The 20,459-nt window shown below is 50.5% G+C and overlaps 1 protein-coding gene across 5 annotated transcripts in view; it reads left to right on the top strand.

Moving 5' to 3' along the window:
* CALN1 (calneuron 1) overlaps positions 1-20,459 on the top strand; it is a 159,566-nt gene that overhangs the window by 98,024 nt on the left and 41,083 nt on the right. For all 5 annotated transcript variants that reach the window (XM_027704961.1, XM_027704964.1, XM_027704963.1 and 2 more), the window contains one exon: positions 6,103-6,215. In XM_027704961.1, the coding sequence (XP_027560762.1) occupies positions 6,103-6,215 (113 nt within the window). The remainder of the gene's footprint in view (positions 1-6,102; positions 6,216-20,459) is intronic.

The following is a 20,459-nucleotide window of genomic DNA, read 5'->3' as shown; positions in this document are numbered from 1 at the left end:
GCCCAGTCTAAATGTGTTGTGTCCTTGGGTAGAGATGCTGCAATCCATGTACGGTGCAATCCATGCACGTTTTCCCCCCTGTCTTCTTCCTTCCCTCTGCCTTTCTTCAGCCCAATGAATATTTAATTACATCCTCCAAGGGAGCCACTCCAACAGGAGATTTTTGGACAGGGATTGACTGAGGGCTGAGGGTTGGCTCTCCCATGGGGAGGGGGGTGAGGTGGGTTCACGCCACTGCTCCTCCAAGCATTTAATTATTCCTTCAAAGCAAAAAGACAGGAGAGTTTGCAGGAGGCTGCTGCTCCCTGGGATGTGGGGATTTGCAGTCCTCTGCTGGATCCTACTCCCCTGCCTGGCAGAGTCTTGTGAGGGTGGATCCTGTGGGCTCAGGACAAGGCAGGACGGGGTTCAGGCTTGGTGTCAAAGTGCAGCTGGGGGTAATTCGGGCTGTGAGGGTGGAGTCTCCTCCCTGGGGATATTCCAGACCCCTCTGGACACAATCCTGTGCCATGTGCTCTAGGCTGGCCCTGCCTGAGCAGGGAGGTGGCACCAGTAACCCACTGTGGTCCCTTCCAGCCTGACCCACTCTGGGATTCTGGGATATGGTGATTGCAGAGCTCTGCCTGTGTGTGTCCTTCCACACATCCCCCAGCAAATACAACCTTTCCTTCTTCCCATCAAAGGGGGCTGAGGGAAGATGAAATCCCTTGTCTGGAGCTGAAAACTCATCAGCTTAGAGAGAGGGTTGGGATTTTCTGTGCTCAGCTCTTACACACCAGTGGAGAACCAGCAAGAGCAGCTGATGGCACTTGAAACTTCTTTGTCCTGGGGATCTGGAATCACAACCCCAGTAGGAATGAAATGGTGTTGAAGGGGAGTAGTTTAGGAGAGTAAATCCCCTTTCAAACGTGCTGGAAGCTCTTTTGTCTCCCTCTGACTTGTGTGTCCAACCCACAGTTGGCTTCATGGAGGGCAGTGGTACCTTTAAAGATTTCTCTGGATGTTGAATCATTTGTGGTTTTCTTTTTTCTGCATCCTTTTTCACCCTCTAAAACTCCCTGACAGGAGGGGGGAGCTGGGGAGGTCGGGCTCTGCTCCCAGGGAACAAGGGACAGGATGAGCAGGAAGCGGCCTCAGGTTGTGCCAGAGGAAGTTTAGGTTGGGTATTAGGGAAAATTTCTTCCTGGAAAGGGTGCTCAGGGTGATCTTGGAGGGCTTTTCCAACCGTAATGATTCTGTGATGCCATGGGTTTACTTGGAAAACCTCATGGGCATTTTTCAAAGGAGCAGACACCCCTTCCTGGGGTAGGCAAGTACAAAGCAAATTTCTCTGGGCTGCAGGGTCTGGAAGAGCTGGAAAGCCCTGGGTTTCCCAGCTCCACACTGCTCTTCCTGCTGCTCCATCGTCTTTGGTGCACTGAGAATCACAGAGTGGTTTGGGTGGGAAGGGACCTTAAAGATCATCCAATTCCAACCCCCTGCCATGCCCACACTTGGAATAAATGTGTTGGACATTCTGTGGACCCAGCAATTCCCTGCTGTAGCTCTGTGGAGCTCCATGGGAGCAGCCAAACTGGGCTCCCAGCACGGCAAACATTCTTCAAGGTGGAATTATCCCCAAGGCCCTTCTGCACCCCCTGAGCAAACAGTGCACAGGGTGACTTTGGCAGGTCCATGACCCCTTGCTGACCAGTTTTTGGTCACTGAGAAGGTTCCCAGAGAGCCCCCAAAGATGTTGCTGGGTGCCTTAAGCATCCTTTTTCCGTGGTGGAGCAATCAGGCTCCCACTATTGCCGTGGACAGCGCAGCTCTTTGTTATTCCTTCTCATTATCACCTTTGCCTGGTTTTTGTGAGAACTGAGACAGTGGAGCCAACCTTTTGTGGGATCTGGGAGCACAAGATGAGCACAATATCCCCGCGCTGAGGGGCTGGGAGTGCTGAGCAGATCTGAGTTGTCTGTGCTGATGTGGTCAGAGATGTTCTGAGTCATCCTTTAGTCATGCCGTGATTGTCACCCTGCTTGGGACTCTTTGACATCAATGCCAGGAGTCAGAGGAAGCATTGCCGGGGAGAAAGATGTGAGGGCAGAACTGTCAGGAAATAAATAAGTGGTTTAGGTAGGTTAAAACCAGGAGTTAAGCTCAGCTCTGGTGCTTTGCTCAGTGCCCACACAAGCAGTGACCTGTCCCTTGGCTGATGGGTGGTAAATCAGGTGCCATTCTGCCTGGAACCCCTCTGGTCCTCATCCCCTTGCCATCTGCCAGCCTCCCCTGTCCCACTGGAGCCATCCCCAGGGTTTCTCTGCCCTCCCAGGTTGTAACTAAGTTTTTCCCATGTTTGAGTGACTTGGAATCATGGAATCATTAAGGCTGGGAAAGACCTCTAAGATCAACAAGTGCAACCACTAACCCAGCACTGCCAGGCCCACCCTAAACCATGTCCCTTCATCAGCCAGGGACTTCGGGGTGACTTGGGTTTGTAAACCTCATCTGCATCTGTACCTGGGAGCAGGGAGAGGAGAACAGAGACTGTCACTGGGCTGACACTCCATCCTGGCTGGAGCTGTTCACCTGCTTGTGCCCCCTCTGTCCTCACCAGGTGTTTTCCTTTCCATGTTTCCTTCAGTGTTCCTTGCTAAAGTCCTCAGTGTGAGTTTGGGGGCAGAAAGTGGGGGAGGATGAGAACACCACACTCTTCACACATCCCAGGGGGGTGGCAGGGCCGGGGCTGGATGTTCTTGTTCAGGGTTTGCAGGATGGCTCCTGGGGAGGAGCAAGGGAAGGTGAGAGAGCACAGACAACACAACACACGTGCTCCAGCCTGGTGTTTTCCTGGTGTCTTCCTCTCCTTCTCCCCACTCCTTAAACCCAGCTCAAAGTTAGTTTGTGAATAAGCCACACATGGCTCTGAGCTCTAAATATCAACAGTTTGGGACCCAGGGAATGGCCTGGAGCTGTGTCAGGGCAGGCTCAGGTTGGATCTCAGCCAAAGGTTCTTCCCCCAGAGGCTGGTCGGGCACTGACCAGGCTCCCCAGGGCAGTGGGCACAGCCCCAAGGCTGCCAGAGCTCAGGGAGGGTTTGGCTGATCCTCTGGGGCACAGGGGGTGACTCTTGGGGCTGGGCCTGTGCAGGGCTGAGGGTTGGACTCCGTGATCCTTGGGGGTCCCTCCCAGCTCAGCACATCCTGGAATTCTGTGAGCCCAGGAGAGCAGCACATCTGTGGGCACAGCAGAGGAACGTGGGGACGTGTGTGGGGTGTGATTTTCCCCCAGAGTAGAGTGGAGAACAGATGCTCAGTGTGAGCATCACACATCAGCTGGTACCACCCTGTGTGTGAGGAGGAGGAGGAGGAGGATGAGGAAGGTGCCTTTGGACTGTGCTCAACACAAATTCCAAGCTGGGTGCTCCCAGGATCTGATGGGATGTGGGTATTGGGCACTACCTGGTGATGCCATGGCTGTGGAAAGCACCCCTGTGCATCTTCTCATTGCAGACTTGGAACCTGTGTGTAGCTTTTTGTATTTCTCTCCTGGCAGTTAAACAGTGCAAAAGGGATTTTCAGATGAAATTGTGATTTCTCCTTCTTGATATTATGATTTTGCTGTCTCCTGAGATCCTGATAGCAGGAAGGTTTGTTTTCTGCAGCTTGAAACGAATGTTAAAGGGATATTTCTACCACCCAAAGTGTTTTGAGGTCTGGCTTCCTTGCTAGTTAAGAGTTTTAATTGAAAAAGAAGTCAATAATGGGATAATGCATTTTTTAATGGCATCTTTCTTCTGAGGTTGTGGCAAATGCTATAATGAAGCTGATAATTAAAGCCTGTGAAGTTAGTTATGATCCCTGGCAAAGGCCCAGGGGAGTCAGGAGTAGGGTCTGCCCAGAGCCTTGTTCTGAGTCAGACACAGAGTCCAGCAGTTCTGGCCCCTGCTTTCCCATGAGTCATGTGTGGGATGAAGTCCTGCCTGTCCTCTGGGGGTGAAAGGACATCGTGGAAAACACAAACTGAACAACTCAGAGTTTGAGGGTTGCACATGCACAGCCCAAATCTATGCAGGGCCAGGTACTGGAGCCTCTTTGAAATGCAAATTGTTTTCTCGCTAATCTGGCTAATTTCCAGAAATCAGCATCCCAGTGCGTCCCAGTTTGCATCCCATGGGATGGATTTGTTCCTGGCTTTCCCACGGAGCCATGGGTGCAATGTAAATCAGCCAGACCCCACTGTCACCCTGCATTCCCTTCCCCAGGTGATCCGATGTGCTGTGACTGATCCGATCCCGCTCGATGCCGTTCCCAAGGGGGAGCAGAGGGAACACGTGTTTCCATAGCCCAGAAATGCTTTAAAGAACGGCTTTCCAAGGAATGGGGTGCCCACCCCTTTCCTTTCCTGCTTAATAAGCTGCCCCAGCAATGCAGAAATGCTGCAAGGGCTCAGCCCTGCGAAGCCCTGAAGGTGTGAGCAGCTCCAGCAGCGAGATGGGATCCCTGGGCATGTTCCAGGATCAAAGCCACCACGAATCCCTGCTGGGCTTCTTCCACCGGCTCAGCCCCAGGATATTCCCTGCAGGCAATTCCAGGCAGAGCCCCCCCTGACTGGAGATCACTATCCTGGCAAACAGTCCTTTGACTCTGCTTATTTTCTGGGAAGATAAGAAGGGATTTCAGTGGGTGCATCTGCTTGGATCAAGCATCTGAGATGTGATAAAGAGGACAGACACGTGTGGCGCATGGGAGGGGGCTGCAGGGGCTGCAGGCAGTGGGGGCATTTTAATAGCAGCCCTGGCATTGATCTGCTTCAGTCTGATGGTTGAAGATACTTCTCCCACCTGATGATTTAATCTGCTTCAGTCTGATGGTTTAAGACACTTCTCCCACCCGATGATTTTGCAGCAGCAGCTGCCTGGAGAGGTGGGTGCAGTCAGGTCCGGTTGTAAATGTGAATAAAGCACAACTGCAACTCTTGCAGTTGCTGATTTTGTTTCCAGACTTGGAAAAGGGCAAATATATCCCCTCACTCAATGATATGTAGGGGGGCGTGCCCATGGACTGAGAGATTTCAGAAGAATAAATACTTGCAGAAGGTCTAGACATTGTTGAGACAAACGGGTATTTTTAAGACCCTTCAGCAGGCAGGAATATCCCTTTTTTTGCCATTTTCGTTTTCGTGGCAGAAGTTCTGGGAGGGAAAAGTAACCTTGGATACAATTCCCCCTCCAAACAGCTCCGTGCCTGGTTTGGAGCACGTGCAGGGGCTCAGGGCTGCAGCAGCTCAGCTCATTAGTGGCAGGACCAGTCTCCTCTCCCTGCTAAAGGCACTGCCTGCAGAGCACTCAGGGCTCCCCAGAGCTCCTGGAAAGCTGGAATGGAATGCCTTGTGGATTTGCAATAGTCTGGCTCTCTGCTCTGTGTGGACTCCCTCCCTCTGGAGGATGGGGCTGGCCCTGTAAAAGTTTTGCAGAGACCCTTTTGGCAGCTGGGAGGGAAGAGCCCTGGACGTGCTGCTGTCTCCTGTCCTCCTGCCAGAGGGGCTTTTGGAGAAGGGATTGGCCTGCAGACTCTCCAGGGCTGGGAATGACCTGTTCAACCCCAGTCTGGTCCTGTCTTCAGGTGTGGATGGGCCACATCAGGGGCCATTCTTTGGGATATCAAAGGATCTGGGTCTGGAGGCACAATGGAGTTGACGTGGGAGGTGCCATTTTTTGGGATATCAAAGGATCTGGGTCTGGAGGCACCATGAGGTTGATGTGGGAGGTGCCATTCTTTGGGATGTCAAAGGGTTTGGGTCTGGAGGCACCATGGAGTTGATGTGGGAGGTGCCACAGTGGGTCCTTGATGTGCAGCAGACCCAGAGCAGCAGGTTGGACATTGGCACTCAGGGATAATTCCTTGATAACAATGAGGGTGGTGAGGCACTGGCAGAGGTTTTCCAGAGAGATGCTGGCTACCCCATCCCTGGAAGTGTCCAAGGCCAGGTTGGACAAGGTTTGGAGCAACCAGATCCAGTGGAAGGTGCTCTAGATGCACTAGATGGCCTCTAGAAGTCCCTTCCAAGCCAAACTATTCCCTGCCTCCATAATTCCATGATGTTTTTCTTTCATTCCAGGGGACGGCCAGGTGGATTTTGATGAGTTTATGACCATCCTGGGCCCCAAGCTGGTGTCGTCGGAGGGCAGGGATGGCTTTCTGGGGAACACAATAGACAGCATATTCTGGCAGGTAAGTCAGCATTTCATTAAATGCAACTTTACCCAACTCTCAGCAGCTTCCAGAATGGGTTTGTTGGGGAGAACACGATGTTTTCCAAGTGGGAATGCCTGTGAAAAGGGGACTGGGGTCTGTCATGTGTGTATCCTGTGTGGGAGGACGGGAGAGGCCTTCCTGTGGATGGATGGAGTTGGACACCACAAATCACCCAGATATTTGGGCAACATCTTTAGGAGCATTTTGGAATTCGGGTTTGGAAGAGAAAAGCATTTTTCTTGATGAGTCTTCTGAGTTGGAAACCTTGAATCTTTATAACTGTGTTGCTGTTCCACATCCCTGGGCTGTGGTGGGGGATGCTCCCCGTGGAGCAAAGTGTGCCCAGGAAATCAGGTCTCACTGGTGCTTCTGGGGTGAATTCAGGGCCCAGGCTGGGGGCTGGGTTGGCACAGGGTGTGTTTTACCCTGTTTGGGGAGGTTTGGTCTGGCAGTGAGAGCTGCCTTTTGTCAGCCTTGTAGTGGGATTTCCAACAGCACTGGGATCCATGGGCTGTGTAAGGGGCATTGCTGGAGGGACTTGAGTCCAGCTGAGCCCTGTGTGGGAGGACAGGAAAGCCCTTCCTGGGATAAATGGAGTTGGACACAACAAATCACCCAGATATTTGGGCAACATCTTTAGGAGCATTTTGGAATTCGGGTTTGGAAGAGAGAAGGTTTTTTCCTGATGAGTTTTTGGAGTTGGGAACCTTGAATCTGCAGGACTGGTGTCCGAAATGTGCCGTGTTCCACATCCCTGGGCTGTGGTGGGGGATGCTCCTTGTGGAGCAAAGTGTGCCCAGGAAATCAGGTCTCACTTGTGCTCCTGTGGGGAATTCAGGGCCCAGGCTGAGGGCTGGGTTGGCACAGGGTGTGTTTTACCCTGTTTGGGGGGTTTGGTCTGGCAGTGGGAGCTGCCTTTTGTCAGCCTTGCAGTGGGATTTCCAACAGCACTAGAGCTTCCAGGAAAAGCAGTCCAGGCTGTTATGGCAGGGATTAAACATCTCCAGACCCACAGTGCTGCACTTTTTCTTGCCAGTGGATTAAATATGTGGCTTCCTGTGAGATTGCTGCTCATTTCACTGACCATCAACAGCCTTTGCCTGCTCAGACACTTCAGCTGTGACCAACTTCTCAGGAATCACAAGAGCCAAACCTGGAAATGAGCATTTCTGTCTTCTTTTACTGCCCTCCAGCACAGTCCAGACTGAACTGGGTGGAGCTTTGTAAAAGTATTTTTAAAGTCTTTTAAAAGCTTGTTGCTGGCACGTGACAGAAACAACCCTGGAAATCCTGCTCTGGATCCCAGGATTTGGTTGTCAAAGCAAGAGTTTGGTGGGGGTGAAGCCTCTGTTTTGTAATGAGTCTTGGGGGGAGGTGAGGGCTGGAGGACACCAGGAAGGGCAGGACTGGGAGAACCAGGAATGTTTTGTACCTTGGGAGCCTCATCCTGGCACGGGAGAACACCAGGGAAGGGAGGAAGCACCGTCCTGTCCCGCTGAGCCTTCCAGGCTCCCCTTCCAGCCTCTCACTGGAGCTGTTGGGAAAGCCAAGCTCGTGAGCTGAGCTCTTGGATGGGGAGGCAGAGAAGTCTGGAGCCCTCTCTGAATTCTCCTGGTGAAACTGCTGCTGTTGAGTGACCCTCCAGCATGGGGTGGGAGGGTAAATGGGAATGCCTGAGATGGCTTTGCCCAGAGGAAGAGGGGCAGGGAATGGGAGCTGTGGATTTGGAGCAGTAGGATCCTGGGCTCAGCTTTCCCTGCCCCAGGGACCTTGTGTCCCTCCAGCTGGGGTGGGATGAGGGAAAAGGGAGCAGAGACTCCAACAACCAGCCCCTCAGTGGGCAGGGACAGCCCTGGGGGGTCCCTGCAGGAAACAAAGCCCTGAATGAATCCCACCAGCCTTGGGAAACAATGGTTGTGATCTTCTCCTTGTAAGGATAAAAATACACCTCTTTCCATAGCACTTCCCTGGATTTCAAAGCCTTGGAAGGGAAGACTTTGGCTCAGATTGCTTTTCTCCTGGGATAGGAGTGAAGACTACAATCCTTTTGCTGCTTTTTCCCAAAGAAAAAGCAAGGAAAACTCAACGTAGGTGTCACTCAGGGAGCAGATTCCCTCTTCCCATTCCTGCCTGGCCTTACCCAAGGCATCTGCAGGGCCATAAGTCACCTCATCTTTGAGCATTTATGGCTCTGCATTGTCTCCAGTGGGATTCCTGATGGGAAGCAAAGCCCTTTCCAGCATCAGGGCTTGGCTGTGTTTCCCCACATCCCCTTGGTGTGCAATCTTCCCATTTTCTGGGAAGGAATGGCAGGGAGAGGGGGTTTGGGTTGCCCAGGGCGGGGTGGCAGAGGAAGGGACAACCCTGCCTGGGGGTCACCTGGGTGGGCAGTGCCAGCCTGAAACCTCACCCCAAAGCCACAGGCAGCAACAGGCACCTGGGAGAGGCTCTTGCATCAGCCCCAAGGGGACAGAGAATCCACCTTGGCATCCAGAAAGTGCCTTCCCCTCTTCCATCCAAGCAGCTTCGCTCCAGCTCTCACGGGTTTGGCTCTCGGGGTGTTTTTGCTGAGGGTCCCACTTCTAGAGTGGGGCACTTCTGTGCCAACTCTGTTCCAAACACGCCTTAAAATCCCTTGAAATAGTGTAACTACAGAGTTAAATAACAAACAGCAGCAGAAGAGGGAGGAATTCAAAGGAACGGGCCTGGAGATGCATTTGCAGCTGAAGCCGGGAGGGAGTTGATGGGACACAGGAAGGTGATTCCAGAGGGAAAGAGCTGCAGAGGGGATGGATCTCACACCAGCAGGAGGGCTACAGGAGGTGGGAAAGGGGTAGAAGCAATAGAAGAATAGGAAGGAGAGAGAGGAATCATGTGTGGAAAGGGGAGGATTGAAATAATAGGGAAAGGCTGCATCCCGACTACCACGTATTGCCCCAAGAGCGATGGACAGCCTGGGAGAGGGGGGATTCAGCCAAGACCTGAGCTTGGACAGGTAGTACAGACATGGAGGGTCCCTCAGATGTATTTTCCCTCCTTGCTTTCCCCTGTGGGATTTCTAGAATTGTTTAGACTCTCCGGAATCACAGGAAGTTCTGAGCTGGGAGGGACCCACAAGGATCATCGAGTCCACACGGGATTGAACCCTGAGCTTGGCTTTGTTAGCACCAAGTTTGACCCAGCTGAGCTCATCTCAGGCTCATCCCTTAAACTGAGTCCTATCAGTGTGTGTTTAGGGCATCCTGCTCCAGCTTTCCCAGGAAGGAGTGATCAGTTCTGCTCCACCTGGAATGGCTCTCCCTGCTCCCTGCACAGGGTCAGGAGGCATTTGAGGGGAGTGAAAATTCAGCCCTGCAAATACACCAATGAGACATCAGGAGAGGTGGGGAAACATGGACTGTTTTCCATCCCAAAAGTCCATCATTTCCCCTGGGAGATGCAGCTCCCACCGAGCCCCTTTTAGAGAACATCCTGCTCTGTTTTCCAGAGGGTTTTCTCACCCTGTGTGCAAATGGAAGTGATATTTACCCAAGAACAGACATCTTTCATCATCTTTAAATGTTTAAAAGACACTCTTAAATTATCTTAAATGTTTTTTCTTGCACACACCTGGTCACCCTTAGCCAGCCCTGGGCAGGCAGGGTGGGAGTCAGGAGGAACTGGAAGGCTGGAAGCAGCCAGGGAAGGCCTGGTTTGGGGCAGACCCCCCATGAAAAGCCTGCAGCGTTGATTCCAACACCCCCTTTGGCTGCTTCCACCTTCATTCAGAATGAAATAGGGAGAAAAAAAAAAGCATAATGAGAAAAAAGCATAATGGTTCCAGTTCTGCCCCCAGGGCTGTGTTTTGTCCAACTGAGTTGGAGACATTTCCACTGCAGGGCCATTCAGGGCTGGGAAGGGATTTAGACCCAGAGCATCACAGGAAAACCAAACATCAGTATTGGTAAATACTTTATTTTTGGCAAACAGACTCCAAATCTCTGCCCTGTGCCCTGCCAGGGATGAAAAGAGAGGGGAGAAAGTGGGATTTCATATTCATTTACAATTTTTGTCCAGTTGCTGAGTGCAAAGACCTTCAGGCTCGAGTGTTCTACAGGATGTAGCGTGGAGGATCTCCAGCCCCTGGGGGAAGGAACGGGACCAGAAGTAATAACAACCTTGGATGACAGGTTTTTAATTAAAATAAACCTCTGTCTTGGCTTAAAATGCTTTTGGAAGTCAGAACAAGTTTGAATGGTTAAACAGCAAGGCTGCAACCGCATCATGAGCAGAATAAATCCTGTGCCCGGCAGCACTGATGAGATTATTTTCAAAAGTCAATACTTTGTACAGGGATCATCTGAGAGGCCTGATTATGTTCTCCCCCCCTTTCTCTCTTCACTGGGTGCACGTGGAAGCTGCAGGGAACAGCATTTCCTCCTGTGCTGGAGCATTGCCTGGGCAGGGAGGTGTGGAAGCTTTGTCCTGCACCAGGGGATGGGGCTGGACCATCCCCTCAGCTGTGGTGTCCCTTCAGTGCTCAGGAGCAGCCTGGTTCTTTTGGGAAAAAATATTTATTTTGGGATAAAATATTTATTTTGGGATAAATAAAGCTGCTTTGCAGGAGCAGGAAGAGCAGAATATCAATGCAGGGGCTCTGCTGCTCAGAGTTCACATTTCTCCACTGGAGAGGTGTCTCTGCAGTTTTGGGGAGGACAGGATTGGGGAGGTGGGTCCTGCACAGCAGGTGGCAGGTGGCAGGTTGGACTCCATGATCCTTGGAGGTCCCTCCCAGCTCAGCACATCCTGTGAGTCTGTGACTCAGTGATGCAGAGATGCATCGTGCTTCAAAAGTGCCAGTTTTACTCCATGTGGTAAAAAGAAAGTCTGGAAAAGTGGCTCAGCTGATGTGTACACTGGGGACACTCAAAGCCACCTGATAAGTCCCAGCAAGGCTTTCAAGGACCTTCCTGATTTATATACAACAGACCTGCTCTGTTGGTGCCAAGACCATTATCAGCAGAAGGAGACAGTTCTGGTTGCTCCATTAAATCTCCCTTTGTTGGCAAAGACCTTCCCTTTGAGCAGGTTGCACTCCATGGTTGGGAAAGCTGAACTCTGGATCCGTCAACGAGACTGTGCTCTCTGTTCCTGATCCCTGTGCCCAGCACAGATGTGCTGTCACAGCTGGTGCAGAACCCTTCAGAGGTTACTGGATCATGGTGGTAAAGCTGTCCCTGGACAGGGAGACTGTCCCATCACTGTAACCCCCTTTGCAGAGTATGGATCCACCACCAGGCAGGAGTGAGCAATTTTGGGAGGCCCTTTTTTATCCCTTTCTCTGAAGGAACCTCGTTTTCACCACCACACATTTATCCCTGTAACAAAATCCACTTCTCAAGTCACCAGGATCAAATTTACAGCTCAGAACTGGAGGCTCTGGAAGTGGCAACGTTTTGGAAGCAGCTGTGAACCAACAGCAGCAACAAAGCACCGCTTCATTGTCCTGCTGGGTTTTTTCTCCTCAACCACCTTCCTGACACATTTAGCCTTCAGAAATGCTCTCCAGCTTTGGTTCACAGCCTATTTAAAGCAGCCAGTTCATATCCAGAGGCTTCCTGCCTGCGGGATGACAGTGGAAGGCTGCCCTGGCAGGTGCTTTGTGCACACTCATGGACTTAAACCCCATCAGCTCTTGCTGTACAGAGGTTATTTTTTCTAGGCCAGTTTATATATAAACTCAGGCTGCAGCTCTGTGGCTTTTTGGGGGGTTCTATTGCCCCTGTTTGATGTGAGAAACAGGAACTGCTCAGTGGTTTTGCTTGGAAATGTGAGGAAAAATGTTTAGGAAATATAAAGGTGTGTGAGCATCATCTGACGCGTGCACAGGGTTGGGGAGGGGGTTTGGAGCTTTTTGTGGCCTCCTTGCCCAGGGGATCCAATTCTCCAGCCCCTCTGAGGACCACAAACATTCCCAGAGCTGCTTGTGTTGGGATGGGGATCATTTTCCTCTGGATGCCTTTGGGTGATGGGGCAGAGGCGGCACAAAAACACACAGGGGAGTTTCAGCAACAGCAGTTGTGTCTTCAAATCCCATATCCCAGCACTCCCAGGGTCGGGAAGGAGTTTCTTCCAGAGGCAAGTCCTTAAATCTCAAGCAGCAGATCCCAGGATCCATCCTTCCCCTCTGCACAGAGAAAAGGACAAGTCAGGATCTGCAATCCGGGTGTCACTGGAGGACTTTGCCTTTGGCTTCCCTGGATACTTCAGTTCCTGTAACAAAATCCCCTCTGTCACTGCACTGCAGTAATTTTGTTGAGTCCTTAACTGACCACAAGAAAAGTCTGATTTTAATGGAGATCAGAGTTTGGGAATTGTTTAAAACAGGCTTGATAGTGGAGGCCTTTTTCTATTTCTTTGTCCTAAAGAATCCCCACTTTGAGATGGGAATCCATATATTGCCCGGCCTCCCAGCCCTGGCTTTCAGTGGAGTAAAAACACTGTGAAAATTGAAGAATTAGAGGGAAAACCAGGACAAGAGACACTGCAATTGAAGAATTAGAGGCAAAACCAGGAAAACAGACACTGCATTGCTCATAAACAAACAAACAAACCCCTCAAGTGTTGGCAACTGTTTGCAGGGAACAAATGTGTTTAGAAAGAAAATGACCTTTTGTGTGAAAGAAAAGCTAAAAAAGAAATTACTTGCTTGGAACAACCAAAAAAAAAAAAAGGAAGGAAGGAAGATTTCTAGAAAAATGCAAATGGAGAAGCTGCAGAAGATCTCTGGGGTGGGGTATTTGTAGCCCAGGTGGTGGCTGAGGTTTGTTGGTGTGAGACAGATGAGCAGGGGATGCTGTGGCACTGAGGAAAGACCTGCAGGTCCTGCTGCCAGGAAATTTCTACAGCACAAGATTTAATTCAAGATTTTTGGTGCAGTTTGCTGGAATCTGAACATGTAAAGCCAGAAACACAGGTTGCCCAGAGAAGCTGTGGCTGCCCCTGGATCCCTGGAAGTGTCCAAGGCCAGGTTGGAGCAACCTGGGCTAGTGGAAGGTGTCCCTGCCTATGGCAGGGGGTGGAACTGGATGGTCTTTAAGGTCCCTTCCAACCCAAACCATCCTGTGATTCTGGATATGGAAAATAAGCTTTATGACACATTAAAATTTTCCTCACTCACTGATTTCTCCTGACACCAAATCATTCCCCGGCAATAATTCCCCATTTCTCTTCATCCCACTGGGCTGAGGACCTCACCTGTAGCCTTGCTGAAGCCTCCTCTGCTCTGCAGCTCCCAATCCTGATTTTCTCACCAAATTATGAAATGTATTAATAAAATCAAGCTGTTTCCAGCCTGAGAGTCATCAGCTGCTGTTCCAGCTCTGGAGAAGGACATGCATCTTCAACAGTTGATCAGAAAATGTCACTGATCCGTCTCCTTTCTAAGCCCTGATTTCATTAAAACTTCATTAATTGGAGGCCTAACAGTGAGACCTTGCCCAGAGAAGCTGTGGCTGCCCCATCCCTGGGAGTGTCCAAGGCCAGGTTGGAGCAACCTGGGCTAGTGGAAGGTGTCCCTGCCCATGGCAGGGGGTGGGATGGTTTTTAAGGTCCCTTCCAACCCAAACTTCTCTGGGATTCTGAATAAACCCACCTGTAACCATCCAGCCCGAAGTGATGCCCTGGTTAGATATTAAGATTTTCAGTTTTATCAGCAAAATACCTCATGGGACAGCCCTGAAGCAGCTTTTGGAGCATCCTGGTGCCTCTTCCAGAGGGCATTTCTGGATTTCTGCTCGTGCAGAGGCACAAGGAGCAGCTTGTGTTGGGGATTGCTGGGAATTTCCTATGGAAGAGAAGGGTTTCCACTGCTGCCCACCCAGCCACCACCCCTGGGTGTCCCCCTGGCACTGGGCATTGGTGGTGCAGTTCCTTCCAGAGCTGTTCTCCAGTGTCCAACATTCCCACACTGGACAGCAACACAACCCTCAGGAGAGAACCCAGCGAGGTCCACGGTGGAGTTCATGGAAGTGCCCCATTTTTGGAGCAGGGAGTAGGAGGCTGTTCCCTTCCCTGGAGGAAAATAATCACATAACAATGATTTGCATGTTTTTAATCTCTTCCCACTCTTGCTGAGTGTGTTGGTTTAGATGTTTCCCCCCTGAGGTTGCTTTGCTTGGGGGATTATTAGCAGCAAACATCGTTGTCAATCCATCAGCTCCCCCGTGAAGCTCCAATTCCTTGAACTTTTGGAAGTGACAGAGCAATGAAAAGACAAATGAAATAAAGTGATGCATTTTAGAGGAGCAGAGCTCTGAGCAGAGCTCAGAGCTGTCCCAAAGGCAGACAGGCTCTGTGGAGGTGACAGAATTCAGGCACTTCAGGCACTGTGATCCCTTGGGAAGACAAACCCAGGACCCTCAGCTTCCAGCACTTGTGGCCTTTGTATGAAGAGACAATTGAGCCAATATTAATATTTATTTTAGGGCTAGTTGGTGTGCAGGCACATGTTCTCACTAAATTAACCAGGCTTTAAACTGCCAGAGGGCAGGGATAGGTGGGATATTGGGAAGGAATTGTTCCCTGTGAGGGTGGTGAGGCCCTGGCCCAGGTTGCCCAGAGAAGCTGTGGCTGCCCCATCCCTGGAAGTGTCCAAGGCCAGGTTGGACGGGGCTTGGAGCAACCTGGGCTGGTGGAAGGTGTCCCTGCCCATGGCAGGGGGTGGAACTGGATGGGCTTTGAGGTCCCTTCCAACCCAAACCACTGTGATTCCACGATTCCGTGATCTTCTTCCCATTAGTGGTTCTGTGGCCCAGTCTTGATCTACCCCTAAAACAGCCAGAGTGACCTCTGGGGCAGCAGGGCTGGGGAGGGACTTTGGACAAGGGCCTGGAGTGACAAGACAAGGAGGAAGAGTTTCTCACTGCCAGAGGGCAGAGTTAGATGGGATATTGGGAAGAAATCCTTCCCTGTGAGGGTGGGGAGGCCCTGGCACAGGTTGCCCAGAGAAGCTGCCCCATCCCTGGAAGTGTCCAAGGCCAATTTGGAGCAACCTGGTCTGGTGGAAGGTGTCCCTGCCCATGGCAGGGGTGGAATGAGATGAGCTTTAACATCCCTCCCAACCCAAACCATTCTATGACTATAATTGAAGTTTAAACATATCCTGTCCCCAATACTTCCTGTTACACATCAGCTCCATCCTTGCATTTCCTAAAACCACACCTTTAACACAACTGGCATGAAAACCCCGCTGAGCTCGTGGCTCAGAAACACTCGTGTGAATATTCCAACCCCCCTTCAGCCTGTGTCTCTTTGTCCTACTGACATTCCAAGGGGCTCAAATACCAAGGGCAGTTTCAGAGCAAAAGTGTAATATATTACATATTATAATCATAGACTCAAATGATGAGGAAACCCTCCAGGAATGGCTGATTCAGCTTGGGATAGGTGTGGAAAATATCCCCCCTTCCCCAGGATTGCTGTTGTTCTGGTAACTTTGTGAAGTGTTTAAGGGAACGAGAACAAACCCCCGTGATGTCAGTGTGTCCAGGCTGGTGGAGAAGGGACCTCAGCTCTGTCCTGCTGAGGCTTTGCCACCTTCTGCATCTCCTGGAGGTTTTCCCAACTTCGTGTTTCACAGAATCACTGAGGTTGGAAAATACCTCTGAGACAGTCGAGTCCAACCTGTGACCCCACACCCCCTTGTCACCCAGACAAGGGCACCGAGTGCCACCTCCAGTGTTCCCTTAGTGTTCCCTTAAACCCCTCCAGGGATGGTTTCCTCCTGTGGAGAACAGGCTCAGTTCAGTCCAACTTAAGCCCTTGATTCAGGAAATAAAGAATAAATTCAGTTCTTCATGTACCTCAGAATACAGGGGAATAGGGAACAAGCAAACTCTGGTGGGACAGGGCTGAGCTGGTCCAAAATACCACCCACAGCAGCCCTTGGGGCTGGGAAGGGATGTGTGTTGGCTCTCCCAGGCCAACATTTTGGGTCCTGCTCTCAGCTTGCTGAGAAGATTTAGATTTGTGCTTTGGTTTATGGCTTCTTGATTCATGCAGGACCCAACAGCACAGGCAGAGAAATGGCAGCATAAATCCTTCAGGATCGAGGTCTCAGGAACTGAGGGAAGAGCTGAGTCTGTTTGTGCTCCTTCCTCCTGTAGGGAAATGGTGTTTTCATTTAGGATACCTGGGTAATACCTTAGAGAATAGTTACCCTGGTGATTAGAGATAATCAACATGTTTTCCTGAATTCAATTTTCTTGAAAAATTACCCTTTGTTTTTGCCCAAGTGGAACTTTCAGCCAAGACTTTGAAATTGCCATTTAGTCCCAGAATTCCTGCACTGTTTTGTCTGAATATATGCCTATTTTTCATCAACGTGGTTTAAAATGTGTTTTACTCAAAAGTAACAAAACATTCTTATTTATCTGGAGAGTGTTTTTGCAGCAAACAAATCAAATGGGGTTTTGTGTTATGTCATTTGTAACAGAAAATGGATCCATTTAGGACTTGGCCAAATGAAAATTACCTGAAGGTATTTGATGGGGGGGTTTCCAGTTTTTAAACTCACAGCAATTTGTCAGGTGTCACCATTGGGCAAAGCTTTGGAGCTGCTGCTCAGAGCCTGGCTGGCTCCCAGGGCAGGAGAAATGCCCCTGGTTTAGGGCATTTAGGGCATCTCTAAAACTGCTGACAGATCCTTGCACACCTTACTTGTAGATTTACCTACAGAGCAGCAGCCAATTTTTGTGGCTTCCCACTGCCAGAGGGCAGGGTTAGATGGGATATTGGGAAGGAATTGTTGGCTGTGAGGGTGGGGAGGCCCTGGCACAGGGTGCCCAGAGAAGCTGTGGCTGCCCCATCCCTGAAAGTGTCCAAGGCCAGGTTGGAGCAACCTGGGCTGGTGAAAGATGTCCCTGCCCATGGCAGGGGGTGGAACTGGATCATCTTTAAGATCTTTTCCAACCCAAACCATTCTGGGTCTCTGTGACTCATTATATCACTTTTTAGTGCATTTTTTTCAGTTGCAGTGGTGAATTGTTCTCTCTACAAACTTCCTACAGAGCTCTCTGTGTTCCCATGGGGTGAAGATGATCCTATCACAGAATCCCAGAACACGCTGAGTTGGAAGGGACTCACAAGGACCATCCAATCCAACCCTCAGCCCTGCACAGGCCCAGCCCCAAGAGTCACCCCCTGTGCCCCAGAGGATCATCCAAACCCTCCCTGAGCTCTGGCAGCCTTGGGGCTGTGCCCACTGCCCTGGGGAGCCATGATCCATAGACTGAAGAATAATTCCTCTCTCCCCTCCTCTCCTCTCCTCTCCCCTCCCCTCCCCTCCCTCTCCCTCTCCCTCTCCCTCTCCCTCTTCCTCTCCCTCTCTCTGGAGGCAGCTGAGTGTTGATTGCCGTGCAGGAATTAAATTAGGGGAGTTAAAACCCCGTTTCAATCACGTCATGCCCAACTTGCATATGAAACACGGGCTCGGAACGTTGCTGGTAATCACCGTGGAGTGGCTGATTAAAGGCCATTAAAATTCACCAGGAAAAGTTCTAATCCTCTCTCCACTTCCAGCCTGGCTCTTTGCTCTCCGAGTGATGATCACTGCTGACTTCACTCCTCCTCCCTGACAAAGTTTCCCAGGACAGGATACATCCCTCTGCTGCCCCTGGACGTGCCACACTCACCTGGAGGAGCAGAGGGGAGGCAAAGGGGAGGAATAATTTGATTTATAGGAGCCAAGGCATGGAACCTGCAGGAAGAAACAGCCTGGAAGTGCTCTGTCACACTTTTGCATCCAGGGACTCACAGAGAGATAAAGGCAATATGAAAAATGTAATTGCAACAGGAATTGAGGATTTCAGGAATCCTGTGGGGGGGGTTTATTGCAGCTCAGAAATTTCTAGTGGATATGGTGACATGATTATTTTTATATATATTACATCATATTTTATATATAATAATTTTTCTGACTGTGAAGCAAGTCCAGTCTCCACTGAGGAGGTCGCTCCTGACTTTCCTTCTCTGAATGTGTCTCTTCCACACCGTGCAGAAACATCCCAGTTCTTACTCACACAAGGTCATCACAGACCTTATATTAAGAGACAGTGCCCACAACTAAACCTCCATAGGACTGTTTGCATCATCCCTGCCTGTTTTCACAACCTCCTGAATGTGCCATTTACTGGATATCTAAATTGCTCCTACAATTAAATCTCCATTCTGTTAATTCAGCACCTGCAAAATGAAATTGTGGCTTTTGAGTCTGTTCCTGAGCTCAGAGCACAATTGTTGACCTCAAGCAGACACTCAGATCGTGATGTCTCAGAGGTGCACCAGCCAAGGGCCCCCAGAAGCTGAAGGAGCATCACTTTTCCAGGCAGCAGATGCTTTTCCAGCTCCTGGCTGGTTTTAATGTGCCCCAGAGCAGTTGTTAGAAAGCTGAGTGGGTAACGGGCTCCCAATTAAACCTTTATGTGGCCTTTTGTCACTCCCCCTTGTCATTGCTTGTGGTGGTGTCAGCAGTTTGCCTGTTGTGGTTCAGTTGCCAAATAATTCCAAAATCCTTGGGATAACAGAAATAACACCCATTTTTAGTGGTAGAAAGCCAAGCATTACTTGATTCGCAGCACTGGCTGTGAATCCACAGTCACCAAAACCTGCCTCCACGTAGACACCAATACAACACTTTTTATATCTTTTTAACAAACAAATAATGTTCATTAGTTCCTAATTACACAATTCTCTTTCATTAATTAATATTCTGTTTTCTATTGGTTGTGGATTTCTCACTTTCTGTGCTAAGGAGTCCATAATTTTAGGCTTTTTAGTATCTTTTTCCCTTGAAAGGGACTTTCCATCACGTTTGTCTTCTTCTTTATCTGCTACTTTCTACAAAAATGTCCTTGTGGTCCATAAGTTCTGCATTCCAGATGTCCAATTTCAACAGTACATCTTTCTCTCCAGGGCTTTGTTCATTGAAGCAGATCAAGGTCAGCGTAACAAAACTGAGTTTTAGTCCTTTTCCCAAGCTGTGTTCCCAAAAAAGCAGCTTATGGCAACTCTTTGCTAAATGCTATAAGGGATTCGGGGCCTCACACATCACCTATGAGCAATTCAAACCATTAACAACTAGAAAAGTTGTATCATTTCCAAAGGTTCCAGTGCTGACCCACCCTTGGATCCTGTTGGGGTGGTGCTGCAGGTCCTGCCCCAGCTCACCTCACCCTCTGTGCCCTCCCTGCCATGGCACTGGTTCCTCTGCTCACACTCTGGGGTTGTGATGCTCCTGTGCCCACCTGGGCACCTCTTTCCATCCTAATATACAAGACAGTCCTTTCCCTTTATCCCATCAGTGGTTTGTGGGTTTTCATTCCTGGTAGGACACAGTTCTGCTGATGATGCTTTTGGATCAGAGACTGGTGCAGTTTTCCTCAGGTCAAGTCTTGGACGCTTCCTTATCTTAATTCCTTCATGAAAAGGGGGAGGCAGGAGGAGATCATAGGAATCATGGAGTGGTTTGTGTTGGAAGGGACCTGCCCTGGGCAGGGACACCTTCCACTAGCCCAGGTTGCTCCAACCTGGCCTTGGACACTCCCAGGGATGGGGCAGCCACAGCTTCTCTGGGCAACCTGTGCCAGCACAGAGATTGCCCAGGTGGCCAAGAAGGCCGATGGATCCTGGCCTGGATCAGGAACAGTGTGGCAGCAGGAGCAGGGAAGGGATTCTTCTCCTGTACTCAGAGCTGGTGAGGCCACCCCTGGAGTGCTGTGTCCAGCTCTGGGCCCCTCAGCTCAGGAAGGACATGGAGGGGCTGGAGCAGATCCAGAGAAGAGCAGCGAGGCTGGGGAAGGGACTGGAGCACAAGTGCTGTGAGGAGAGGCTGAGGGAGCTGGGGGGGCTCAGCCTGGAGAAGAGGAGGCTCAGGGGAGACCTCATCACTCTCTACAACTCCCTGACAGGAGCGGGGAGCCGGGTGGGGGGCTCTTCTCCCAGGAACCAGAAGTAGGAAAAGAGGGCTCAGCCTTAAGCTGTGCCAGGGGAGGTTTAGGTTGGATATTAGGAAGAAATTTTTCACAGAGAGACTGATCAGCCATTGGAATGGGCTGCCCAGGGAAGGGGTGGATTCTCCATCCCTGGAGGTGTTTAGGGTGAGACTGGATGTGGCATCAGTGCCATGGGCTGGGAACCACGGCGGGGTTGGAGCGAGGGTTGGACTTGATGATCTCGGAGGTC

This window comes from Neopelma chrysocephalum, unplaced genomic scaffold, assembly GCF_003984885.1.
Source record: "Neopelma chrysocephalum unplaced genomic scaffold, ASM398488v2 Primary Assembly neopelma1_299, whole genome shotgun sequence".
In the NCBI taxonomy this organism is placed as follows: Eukaryota; Metazoa; Chordata; class Aves; order Passeriformes; family Pipridae; genus Neopelma; species Neopelma chrysocephalum.
Note: the sequence above shows the minus strand (reverse complement) of the source record. Positions and strands in the feature narration are given on the sequence as shown.